We start from the raw sequence: 12,884 nt of genomic DNA on the forward strand, positions 1-12,884 counted from the left end.
TGCAGTTTAACCAAAACCGGGTATCTTATAGTCATGATTCATATCGAGACCGTCTGGGTATTAGCGCGCGTCTACGATGAGTCTACGATTTAAAAAAAATTTAACATCAATTTTTCCCATTTTTAATCCATTTTTGACATATATAAGGGAAGTAACTCTCTAAAATTTATTATTAAATCTCAGAACGTAAAAAGCTACAGTAACACCCCTCCCTCTTTGTGGTTAGCCATATTGAGATGGCTATTATACTTTACATCTCTAAAAATGCTTATATAATTATTTCCCTTACAAACCCGAGCAACGCCGGGCGATACTGCTAGTTTATTGATAAAAAATCCAAATATCATGACAAATTTGCACAATGACACATGAAGGAGTTTTTTTACAAGTACTACTGGATTACTTAAATCCATATATTGTGACTTCACCATGACATATCTTTATTATTGTCACACTGCCTTCTGTGCATGCATTCTTATAGTTGGTAGTGGTCATGTGATTGAAGTTTAAGCCTGATAGCACCATTTTTCTTTCTGGCTTTACAGTGTGAGCATGACACCAAAGATGAACAAGAGCAGTGATCTGATTTCTCTGGTTTGAAGGTGTGTCAGGTGCTGAAATTCATCAGAGGCTTTGTTGTGTGGACACTCCCAGATGATAAATAGGCTAGTCCAATACGTATGAATAGTGGATATGATAGCTAGTCGTAGAAGTGACACGTAGAGTGAGCCGGTGCCATTGGTAGACTAGATGTTGAGTTCTGTTGAGTCAAGTCATTGAAAGAGCATTTGGTAGTTGATTAGAGATACGTCATTGGTGAAAGTACACCATCCAAACATGCGATATAACAGTGGCGACAAGGTTTCAAATAGTACCGAAATGGAAGAGTTACTGAAAGCAGTTGTCAAACTAGAAGAGCAGTAAGAGCAGCAACAACAGAAGTTAACAGAATTGTTACTGCAGTCAAGAAATATAACAGAATCATTTTCAGCGGACGGTGTTGCAAATTCCATCGAAGAATTTCACTAAAAACCGGATGAAGGAACTACTTATACTGCATATTACAGACGATACGAAGACATATTCCGAGAGGAATGCAAGGGATGGTCTAGTGAAAGGAAGGTAAGACTTTTGCGAAAGCTTGCCCTTCCAGAACATGAAAGTTTTTGTAACTTTATTTTGTCAAGAAAGCCCACGGAATTGTGTTTTGATGAAACAATGAATATTTTGACTAATATTTTTAGCGAGAAAAGTTTGCAGTTTAACATTTGGTGGGAATGTTTAAATTTAAAGAAAAACAAGTCCGACGATTTTGTAACATATGCCGGTATAGTTAATAAGGCTTGCGAAAGGTTTAAGCTGGAAAAATTAATGCCAGATATGTTCAAGTGCCTAATATTCGTTAAAGGGCTGGTGGCAATGGAAATTAGAAAAAGAATATTATCAAAGCTGAATGAAGATGTGAAACTAACCTTGCAGAAAGTGGCTGAGGAATGCCAACAAATAATAAACCTTTGAGATGATACAAAGAAAATAGAATACAATGATAAGAATGTACAAATGTGTAAAGGAAGTACAGATAGAAGAAAATATATAAATTCAAAACGGTGCTTATAAACCTATTAAAAAAAGATATACCAAAAATCAAGAGAGGCGAGAGGAACCAGTGGATATATGGTATGATTTGTTTGAGGTACCAGAACCACAAGCAGAAGTAAGCTAGTCCAATATGTATAAATAGTAGACGTGATAGCTAGTCATAAAAGCGTCGCGTAAAGCTAGCTGGAGCTATTGGTAGACAAGATGTTGAGTTGAGTCGTCGGAAGTGAGAGTTTGGTAGTTGAGTAGAGGTATGACATTGGCGAAGGTACGCCATCTGAACGTCCGATATAACAGGTTTTTAGCACAATACAGGGACAGTGCACTACTGTGTAGAAGTGTGTATGAGTGGACTGAAAACTTTAAAAGTGACCAGACAACCGTGATGCACGAAGAGGGAGCAGGGCGCCTGTCAACCTTCACCACTGACGAGAAGATTCAGCAAGCTCGAGAGATGGTAAAGGTAAGCTGGTACACCATTACCATTTCTCGAATCACTGCTTTTTATTCTTTTTTGGTGCACATTGCTAGAGGAGTTGCCATGCTTACACTAAAACCAGAAAGAAAAATGGCATGATCAGGCTCAAACTTCAATCAGGTAACCATAATAATAATTATAAGCACGCATGCGCAGAGGGTAGTGTGACAATAATAAAGATATGTTATGGTGAAGGTGCAGATAATTTTTGACTTCCTCTTGCATATACATACATACATACATACACACACACATACATATGTATGTGTGAGTGCATGCATGTTTGAGTCTCCTTGTTTTTACAGTGTAATAGTTGTACAATGATTGTCATTGTCATACAAGCAGTGTCATTTATTTCTAATATTCTGTGAAAATATGTTTGACCATGAGGAAATATTACTTTGCTTGGAAACACATGAGAAAATTTGCAGAAAATGAAGATGATGATGATGGTGATGGTGAAGATAATTTAATTTGGAAGACTAATATGTAGTCTCGCAAATTATATTTAAGTAGGTGTTAATATACTCTATGTAGCAAATGAGTCAAAAACAAATATTTTAGTTGAATAGAATTACTTGGAGTGAGGAGAAAAAAACCCCAGCTTAGATTTAATCTTCTATCTTTTACTTGTTTCTGTCAGTGGAATTTGGCCATACAGGGGCACCACCTTGAAGAGTTTAGTTAAACATATTGACTCCAGTAGTTACTTTTTAAGCCTGGTATTTACTCTATCAGCCCCTTTTGCAGAATTGCCAAGTTAAGGATGTAAACAAGCCAACAGCAGTTGTGAAGCAGTGGTAGGGTACAAACACACACACACACTCACACACACACACACACACACATGTGCTCATGCACACACATGCACGACAAGCTTCTTTCAGTTTCTGTCTTCCAAATTCACTCACAAAGCTCTGGTTTACTTGAGGCTATAGTAGAAGAAAGACATTTACCCAGGGTGCCACGCAGTGGAACTGAACCAGGAACTGTGGTTTGGAAGCAAATTTCTTACCACACCCATACCTGCATATAACAATTAACTCTTAAGAAAAAGAAGAGAGACAATTCTAAAATCTAAATTAATTAAAATTTGAATAGGGGTGTGTAGTGAAAATCGAATTTGATATTTAGCAAGTAAAGTGAAAACTCCAAGCATGTTTGTGTTGTTAAACCTCCTTTGCAGTACAAAATCTCATCTGTTCTTATCAGACCTTAAGCTAACTGATGACTGCATAATATAAAGATTCACTGACTTCACAATTTTAGTGACTGGAGAAATCTATTTAGAGTTGCCTTCTGCATGAAGAATATATAGTTAAGTGGAGGCTAACATGCAGTGAAGCAAAAAAAAAAAGGATGTTTAATTAATCAAATTTATACTCATTTATATTAATGATTGATTTTTATTGAAAAAGGTAAGAGAAGTATTAAAATCTTACCAAAACACCACCTCAAATATTTCTTCTTCTTTGCCCTTCACCTCCTCCTTCTTGTTATTGTGTTTGTTGTTGTTGATCCATGCTTAGGACCTTCAACCATTCTTGTTTCCCATACAGCATGCAATTGGTCCAGTCTTTCTGAAGCCAGCTGGTAAGGCCATCTGCTTATCTGTCTGTCTGTTTGTGTCTCTGTCTGTCTGTCTTCCTCTCTCTTTCCCGGTTTCTTCTTCCTTTTGGTTCTAATTAAGTATACAACCACTTTGAAACATTTCAAAAATGGCTTTAAAATCCTTTATATGTATATATATATATATATAATATATATATATATATATAATGAAATGTCTTATTTGAATTTATAATCTAAATTTTATTTTAACAACAACATTAATGACTTTGTACTCCTTGACTAGTCTGGAAGACAACAAAAAAGATAAGTTATAGAAAATTAATCCATTTATATGTCCATTGCTGTTACTTTAAACTATAGGTGATCTTGCACATTATGATGAGGATGGACATTTTTACATCACAGATCGGTTGAAGGAGCTCATCAAATATAAAGGCTTTCAGGTAACTGCATTATTCTTGTTATTAAAGACATGGACATAGTTATGTGGTTAAGAAGTGTTTCTTCAGAACAGTGTGTTTTAGCATGTGTTTCCGCTGAGTGGCATTATCAATAGATGTTTGTTACTATGGTCTTTGGCTGATAAATACTGTGTGCAAAGAATTGGCAAGCAGAAACTGTAAGAAACCTGTTGCATGTGCACACGCACGTGTGTATGTGTGACTGTCTAATTGAGACACATTTGTTCTCTTCTGTAGTTTTTTTTGTTTTTGTGTATCTTCATCTGTCCTATCTGTAGAGAGCATAGGCTCAAAATGTTAAAGGATTCTAATTTTCCTGATTGCCAACCTCATATACCCTGTTTGTTTTCTCACTTTTTGTCTTTTTGTACGTTTTATATATATATATATATATATATATATATATATATATAGATGAATAGATGGACATACATACACACACATATATATATATATATATATATATATATATATATATATATAATACAAATAAGAAAATGGAGAAACAAATTCAGTTTGTTTATCAACTTACGGATATTACAATGTTACATTATTTATTCATTTTGCAAACAAAATATTATATAAATCAATAGGTAATATAACAATACAAATACAGATTTTAAAAGTCATATTATAAATCATTGAAATTCATAAACTATTTCTTACAGCTGTTTCAGCCTATGGTCAAAAGTTAATCCAACTTACATTGCCTATAGATGTCAACATATTAGGGTTGTAGGCATTTAAAAAATATAATACTTATATGTTAAAAGAACCATAGGTCTCGTCAGAGGATATAATTAACTTGAAAAATATAATAATAATATTAATATACTATACATGCTGCACTTATTATCTAATATATACAAATAAATAATAAACAAATACTCAAAAATACATACATATACATAAGAGAAATAACCTCTATTAAGTAATTCAATTGAGAGTGAAAGATATCTATATCAAATCATATAGAAAAAATTTAAATATATTTTAATAAATATTATTTTAAAAATCACTAAATTAAATAAACATTAAATTGGCTACGTGGTTTTGGGACTATATCTTTAAATCAATGATAATAATATCGATACTATTAAAATTAATTTGATTTAAAAATATAGCCACTCTTCAGGTCTAAAATAATAAAATAATTGCATGTATCTTAACATATAATAATTAACAAATAAATATAGAAACATGTATCGTAACAATGAATATTCGAATAAAATGTAACAATATTAATGAAAAATAATATCAGTATGTTTTAACATGTGTTTCCACTGAGTGACATTATCAATAGATGTTAACTGGTATTCTTCAATAAGATAAGTTATGATTTTATTTTTCATTAATTTTGTTACATTTTATTCAATTATTTATTGTTACAATACATATATTTCTATATTAATTTTTAATTCTTATACATCAGCGTTGCTTGGGTTTGTTTTGACCCTTTAGAATTGGAATTTTTGAAAAGTAAAAATTTTGCATTATGTAGCTTGTTATTCTCTTTAAGTGAACATTTTACTGGTTGAAATACACTGACAAATGGCAACACAGCAGTCAAAAAATTGTAAAAAATAGGGATTTCCATAGAAAAAAAGCACCTTTTTGATGTGGATAATTTTTGGTCCTAACATGCTCTGATTTGAATTTTTTTCTTCTACGGAATGAAGAGCAAGCCTTCTTCTATCATACTCTCAATTTAGGTCAACTAATGGTCTTGGAGGAGATAGTGTTAGTTAAAGGCTACCAAACCTGCCACACACAGACGACTTCAGCTTTATATATATGTATATATTTTAGACCTAAAGAGTGGCTATATTTTTCAATCGAATTAATTTTAATAGTATCGATTTTATTATTACCGATTTCAAGATATAGTCACGATACGTTCATAGTCAATTTAATGTTTATTAAGTTTAGTGATTTTTAGAATAATATTTATTATAATATATTAAAATTTTTTCTACATGATTTAATATAAATAATATCTTTCACTCTCAATTGAATTACTTAAAAGAGGTTATTTCACTTAATTATATACATATATTATATATTGTGAAATTTGATTTAGAATTGCTAAATTGAATGTTTCACTGTACGTTTGGAATTTTATATTCCCTACTATTATTAATTATATATATATATATATAGAGACATGCATACTTGTATATATATATATATATATAAATAAAAATATATATAGACATGCATACATGTATATACATGTATATATATATATATATATATATAGACATGCATACATGTGTATATATATATATATAATATATATATATATAAACATGCATACATACATGTATGTATATATATATTATATATATATATATATATATAAACATAAATACATGTGTGTATATATATATATATATAATATATATATATATTATATATATATATAAACATAAATACATGTGTGTATATATATATATATATATATAAACATAAATACATGTGTGTATATATATATATATATATAGACATACATACATGTATATATATATATATATATATATATAGACATACATACATGTTATATATATATATATATATATAGACATACATACATGTATATATATATATATATATAGACATACATACATGTATATATATATATATATATATATATACACACACACACACACATATATATCTAATTACATGCATGCACATACGCACACTATATATATATATTTACATGTTGTGTATTGCATTTGAATGCTCATCAAAAATAAACTCACAATCTATACAAATGATATCTTTGATTACAATCTACTTTGAAAATATGTCCAGCCATTGAGCTGTTTGTTTCTCAAAGGGACCAGAGGAAATATTACTTTGCTTGAAGACAGGTGAGGGCTGATGACCGAAAGAGCATCAAGCCACAGAATGTCTACCTTAACAAAGTTTCATCTGACTGATGAAAGTATAGGACAGTGGATATTATGAGGTTGTCGAAGGTGGCTGCATCAGTAATGGCAAGGAGGAGGAGGAGGCAGATATTTCAAGAATTACTTTCCAAGTTTTCTTCAAGTTTAACCATTAATTCTAAAATTGCAATTATGATTAATGGATTTTGTTCTAATTTATTCTCATGTTCTTTTTAGATTTGCATGCATTCTTGAGATAAGTTAGGCTTCTTTTTTTAAATAAACATAAATTTAAATACTCTTATTTAATTTCTTTATTCCGCTAGGTGGCTCCAGCTGAATTAGAAGCTCTACTAATTACACATCCTGATATTAAAGACTGTGCTGTGATAGGTATCCCAGATGAGAAAGCTGGAGAATTACCTCGAGCTTATGTTGTCAGTAACGATAAAAGCACCATACGTGAGGAAGATGTTTTGAATTTCACTAAAGGTTTACATTTTGCTTACATTTTATAATTTATATTTGGTTTCATTAAACAAATGGAAAATAAGGAGTTAAAATTAGAGGAGATACTTAATGATTTAGAAAATACTGAAATCATTATAAGAATCTACTCCACTTCATCTTCAAGGCATGCATAAGTTTCTCCACTCTACTCTTTCACATACAAAAACTGGATGCAGGCAGAACTGTGTAGTTTACAGTTATATGGCTTGTTAGGCTAATCCCATTGTGCAGCGTCTTGAATAATTGTTATCTATAATCTGTCTGTTAAAAGAACCATTTCATTTATGGTACTAGTTTTAATAATTGACTTATTTAATATCACCTGACCTTTCAAAGCTTTAATGAAGTGTATAGTATTGCAAGATTTTGAACATTTTCTCCTTCTAAGATTATCTTCTTCCTTTCCATCAATCTCAGAGATCTTTAAAAACGTCATAAATGTTGGTTGCTCTTCTTTTGATTAAGTGATAAAATGAATGAAAGTTTTTTTTAAATATGCACAATTGTGAGTGGATTTGGTAGACGGAAACTGAAAGAAGCCTGTTGTATATATGTATGTGTGTGTATATGTTTGTGTGTCTGTGTTTGTCCCCCCAACATCGCTTGACAACCGATGGTGGTGTGTTTACGTCCCCATAAATTAGTAGTTTGACAAAAAAGACCGATAGAATAAGTACTAGGCTTACAAAGAATAAGTCCTGGGGTCAGTTTGCTCATCTAAAGGTGGTGCTCCGGCATGGCCACAGTCTAATGACTGAAACAAGTAAAAGAGAGTAAATTTTTGTGTGCAAGTTTTCACTCATTTATGCTGCTCTATTCTCAGTGGCTCACTATTCATGTCTCTTCTACCACTACTATTTGAACAGTGGAACCTGGTGCTGCTTCTCAATTTGGCACGTAAAAAGCACTCACTACACTCTTGGAGTGGTTGGTGTTAGGAAGGGCATCCAGCCTTTGAAGCCATACCAAATTAGATCGGAACCTGGTGCAGATCCCCAGCTCATCAGTTATCAATCAAACCATCCAACCCATGCCAGCGACAATGATGATGATGTTTGCTGAACATTACTCTCCCTAGCTCACTCAAACTATGTGTCTTCCTTTGCTCCCACCTTTAAGCAATTTTAAATAATTTAATGTCTTTTCCCTTCCACAACTACAACTACTGGAATTTCTTAAGGCAGTGAGCTGGCAGAATCATCGGTATATTAGATAATAATGCTAAGCAAGATTTCTTCTGGCTCTTTATGTTCTGAGTTGAAATGCTGCTGTCAGCTTTGCCTTTCATTCTTTCAGGGTTGATGTAATAAACTTACCCCTTTGCCCCAAAATTGCTGGCATATGCCAAAATTAGACTTCATTGTAAGAAAGTCAAAATCTTCTATAGACAAGGTCCCTCTTTCTCAAATGAAGCTTCTTCATAAATTTAAACACTAAAATTGTTTCTAAACATACATACGCCATTAGTTTATGGCTAATTTCATAATAAACGGAGCATGTGAAATGTGAAAAATAACAATACAAAATTCACCATTCAGTTCTGTCCATGTAAACCATTGATTTAATAGTTGTGCACTTGATTCAATTCCAGTAAAGTTTATTTTTGTGTTTTGTCAGACTCTACTAAGAATTTTGGATTTTCATTTTAGTAGATAAAATTTGAATTAGTAATACAGGTATATTCATTTAATCTTTGACCTGGTTTCTGTATCTTAGACAAGGCAAGAAAGTGAGAATTGTTTGTTGCTATTTTACCCCAGTTCATAAGTGATTAAGTAGACTTATAGTCTATTACCATCCTATGTTTATTTCAGGCATCATGTATTTCACACTGTGACCCAATGTGGTATCAGTTATCAGTTTCTGTAACATAGTAGTATGAGATTTAAGGAAAATTTAGTTGCTATTTCTAACAGTTGAGCACCCATATAAAGACTCTTTTATTGATTTGAGATAGATTTAGAAATGTATTATGGTAAAAATGATGCTCATAGCCATGTACAGAAGAATTAAATTTTTAAGAATCAACATTAAACGCCTGAACATATTGTGTCAGTTTGCTAAGTTGTGTCACACAAAAGTAGTCATCTGCTACATGGTAGACATCCATTGAATAAATGCATAAATTGATTACACAATTTGACACAATGCCATAGATTAGTAAAGGAGATATATGTAGGTAATTAGGTCACCCACAGTTAATGCCTGCTACCGTGCCTTCTTGAAGGATAGGGAGACTGGGCAGTTGCTCACAGTGAGAGATAGTCCAGAGCCTCTGTCTGTCATGGTTGACTATTTATCTGCATCTCTATGTGCAGGCCTTTACAAGGTTGTTTCTTTCTTTCTAGTGGGAGACTAGCAGGTGTCTGTGTATGCAAGTCACTTTTCTTTGCCCTCATGTTGTTCAAGGGAAAGGCATTTTTTTAAAAACGAATGCAGCTTGGCATTAGAATCATCAAACATATTGCTATCAGAACACAAGAAACCAGTACAAAGACTGCAAAGCAGTTCATCTGACACTCAAACAGTTCTACCAATTCATTTTATTGGACTGACAAAATGATATTTTTTGTGATGCTGAATGGATGAAAAGCAAAGCTGACCATGGATTTTAATTCAGAGCACAAAGAGAGTTGAAACAAATACCATAAGGCATTCTATCTTTAAACCTCAAAAGACTTTGTCGGTTTGTGGCCTTGAGAGGTACTCCATTTATTAATTGGGCACCATTATATTAGTTTTCAAAGATGACTTTAAATTGTCCCATGGTATCGAAAAACAAAAGGAAACCAATCTAGATTTCTTATTTTTAATAAAATTTAGACAAAAATGTCAGTAGTATCTTAATAATGTTCCTTTCTGTTTTCTCTCTTCTTTTTTCTTTATATTCAGCTAATGTTGCTCCATACAAGCAGCTCCGAGGAGGTGTGGAATTTGTACCTGAAATTCCAAAATCAGCAGCTGGGAAAATACTACGTAGAATTTTGCGAGATTCTTATAAAAATAAGCTTAATGACTGATGGTAAACCTTATATTTTTCTTGATTAATTACAATGAGATGCCTTCAAAAATCATCTCTATCTTATTCAAATTATAATTCAGTTACATATTTCAGAAGACCGAAACAAAAACAAGAAATATATATATATATGTGGGCTAAAACACACACAAAAGAATTTCATTCACTAAATTCTTTTTACTATTTCTACTATTTCTTAGGTTTTAATCATTGAACTCTTTTTTTTTTTTTTAAATATCTTTCAACATATTTTTTGATGTAGTTATAATCAACTTGATTTCAATTTTTTTTATATAACAAAAAATTGTGTACATTTGATTATAATTTTAGAATGATAGCTACATGTTTAGTATTAAGCCACAATGTCAAGTTAAATATTAAGCATTCCAGTGACTCCATCAGAATTCTCGCAAACATTCGTTTCTGAATTAAGGTTGAGAAATGTCTGCATGTTGTCACTTTATATTTTATTACATTTTATTATACAGACAGTACAGTAACATTATTAAAAATATTTATGTCATACCCATTTCCTTACAGTGGCCAATTCATATGAACATCATTCCAACGTATTTTTAAAATATGTTTTATTTGTTTACACAAAGCTCAAGAATTGCTTGACCACATTTCATAAGTAATTATTATTCACTGATAACAATCCTCAGCAGTATTCACTTCAATGTTTTTGTAGTGGGGATTATTTTCAATGAAACAGTGCTTTCTGATAAGTCACTTTCACTAAGGACCATTTAAAACACTGCATATAGCTAGATTTGATTTATAAACTGGTAGATTTCAAATTTCTCTTGAATAAAAATGATACAGCAAATTATTACTAAAAAAGGTAGTATAATTGTAGTCTTAAAATACCAAATTATTTGAAGTGAAGAAAGCTGTTTAAATTCAAGATAATATTCTGCTTTTCTACATTGAAACAATTATTTTATTATAAATCTTATTCTATCAATAGTTGTGAATCATTTACGGTGTTTTGTTTGCTCAAAGCAAATTAAATTTTTTCTATATAATTTATACTCAGTTGCTTTTTAAAATATTGCTGAAAAAGTTTGCTAATGAAATACATTTTAATTTTTACTAACAAATTACATAATTAGAAAACTTTTACATGTGTTATTAGTAATCGATTTTTTAAGGTGGCGAACTGGTAGGATTGTTCGCACACCAGATGCAATGCTTAGTGATATTTCATCCGTCTCTACATTCTGAGTTCAAATTCTGCCGAGTTGAACTTTACATCCTTTCAGGATCGATAAAATAAGTACCAGTTTATCACTGTAGTTGATGTAATTGACTAGCTCCAACCCCTCAAAATTGCTTATAGGTCTTATATCTTTAGTAGAAAGGATTATTGACTTTGCCTTTCATCCTTTTAAGGCCAATAAAATAATGTATGTGTCAAATGCTGGGTTGATGAAATCAACTTACCCACTCCCCTAAAATTCCTGGCTTTGTGTCAAAATTTGAAAGATTTAGGGGCAGGGGAGATGGTGTTTTCAGGATTATAAAAACATTTCTATATTTCATTTTGCTAAATTATTCAACAGTAGAATTGCAAAACTGGCAAAATAACAACCAATATGCCTTACTGTATTTAGGTTCTTACCTTTAAAATCTATGGTCAAATCCCTCCAATGTCAACTTTGTCTTTCATTCTTCTAAGGTCAATAGAATAAGTATCAGTCAAGTATCTAATCTATTATATACATCCCACAAATTTGAGGCCTTGGGTGTATGCTGGAAATCCATAATATTCCCATTCAAGATTTTTTATTGCTTTTGTATTGCAATAAATATAGTCTCTCAAGCCTCAGAAAGACAGTTCTGCAACTTTTTGCTGAACAATCTGCACGGATGATTTGTTGATAGTGACTAAATATTTGTGCTGTACTCACTCTATCAAGTCAACATTGCTTGTACAGGTTCACAGTGTACTACATATCAGATATCAAGATGATTGCTTTTGTATTATAACTGCCTTAATGTGTGTTAGAATTGGGGCTTAAATAGACTGGACTAACTTTTAGTCATACATTTTTATATAGATGCAATATTTTTACCAACTATTTATAATGGGTTTAAATAACAGTCCGATTTTCATAATTCATTACATCCACGATTCTGCATACAGGAAACCTCATACAGAGATAATTTACAAGAATGTAGTTCAGTAATATAACACTTTGAATTGTTTACATATCTGAAGATAAGTGTTCTTTTGAAACGAGATCTGTATTACATACTCTTGTAGCCTGTAGGCATGCCTAGAACTCAGTATTTTTGTGTTCATAATTGTAAAGAAAGAATAAATGGGTTTATACAAAAAAGAAAAA

General features: G+C 31.6%; 1 protein-coding gene across 1 annotated transcript in view; it reads left to right on the plus strand.

Moving 5' to 3' along the window:
- The window catches only part of LOC115213298 (4-coumarate--CoA ligase 2-like), a 56,832-nt gene extending 43,948 nt beyond the window's left edge, over positions 1–12,884 (plus strand). The window contains exons 10-12 of the mRNA XM_036504176.1: positions 4,010–4,092; positions 7,331–7,496; positions 10,407–12,884. Coding sequence (XP_036360069.1) covers positions 4,010–4,092; positions 7,331–7,496; positions 10,407–10,534 — 377 coding nt within the window. The 3' untranslated portion in view covers positions 10,535–12,884. The remainder of the gene's footprint in view (positions 1–4,009; positions 4,093–7,330; positions 7,497–10,406) is intronic.

This window comes from Octopus sinensis, linkage group LG6 (assembly GCF_006345805.1).
Source record: "Octopus sinensis linkage group LG6, ASM634580v1, whole genome shotgun sequence".
Taxonomy (NCBI): Eukaryota; Metazoa; Mollusca; class Cephalopoda; order Octopoda; family Octopodidae; genus Octopus; species Octopus sinensis.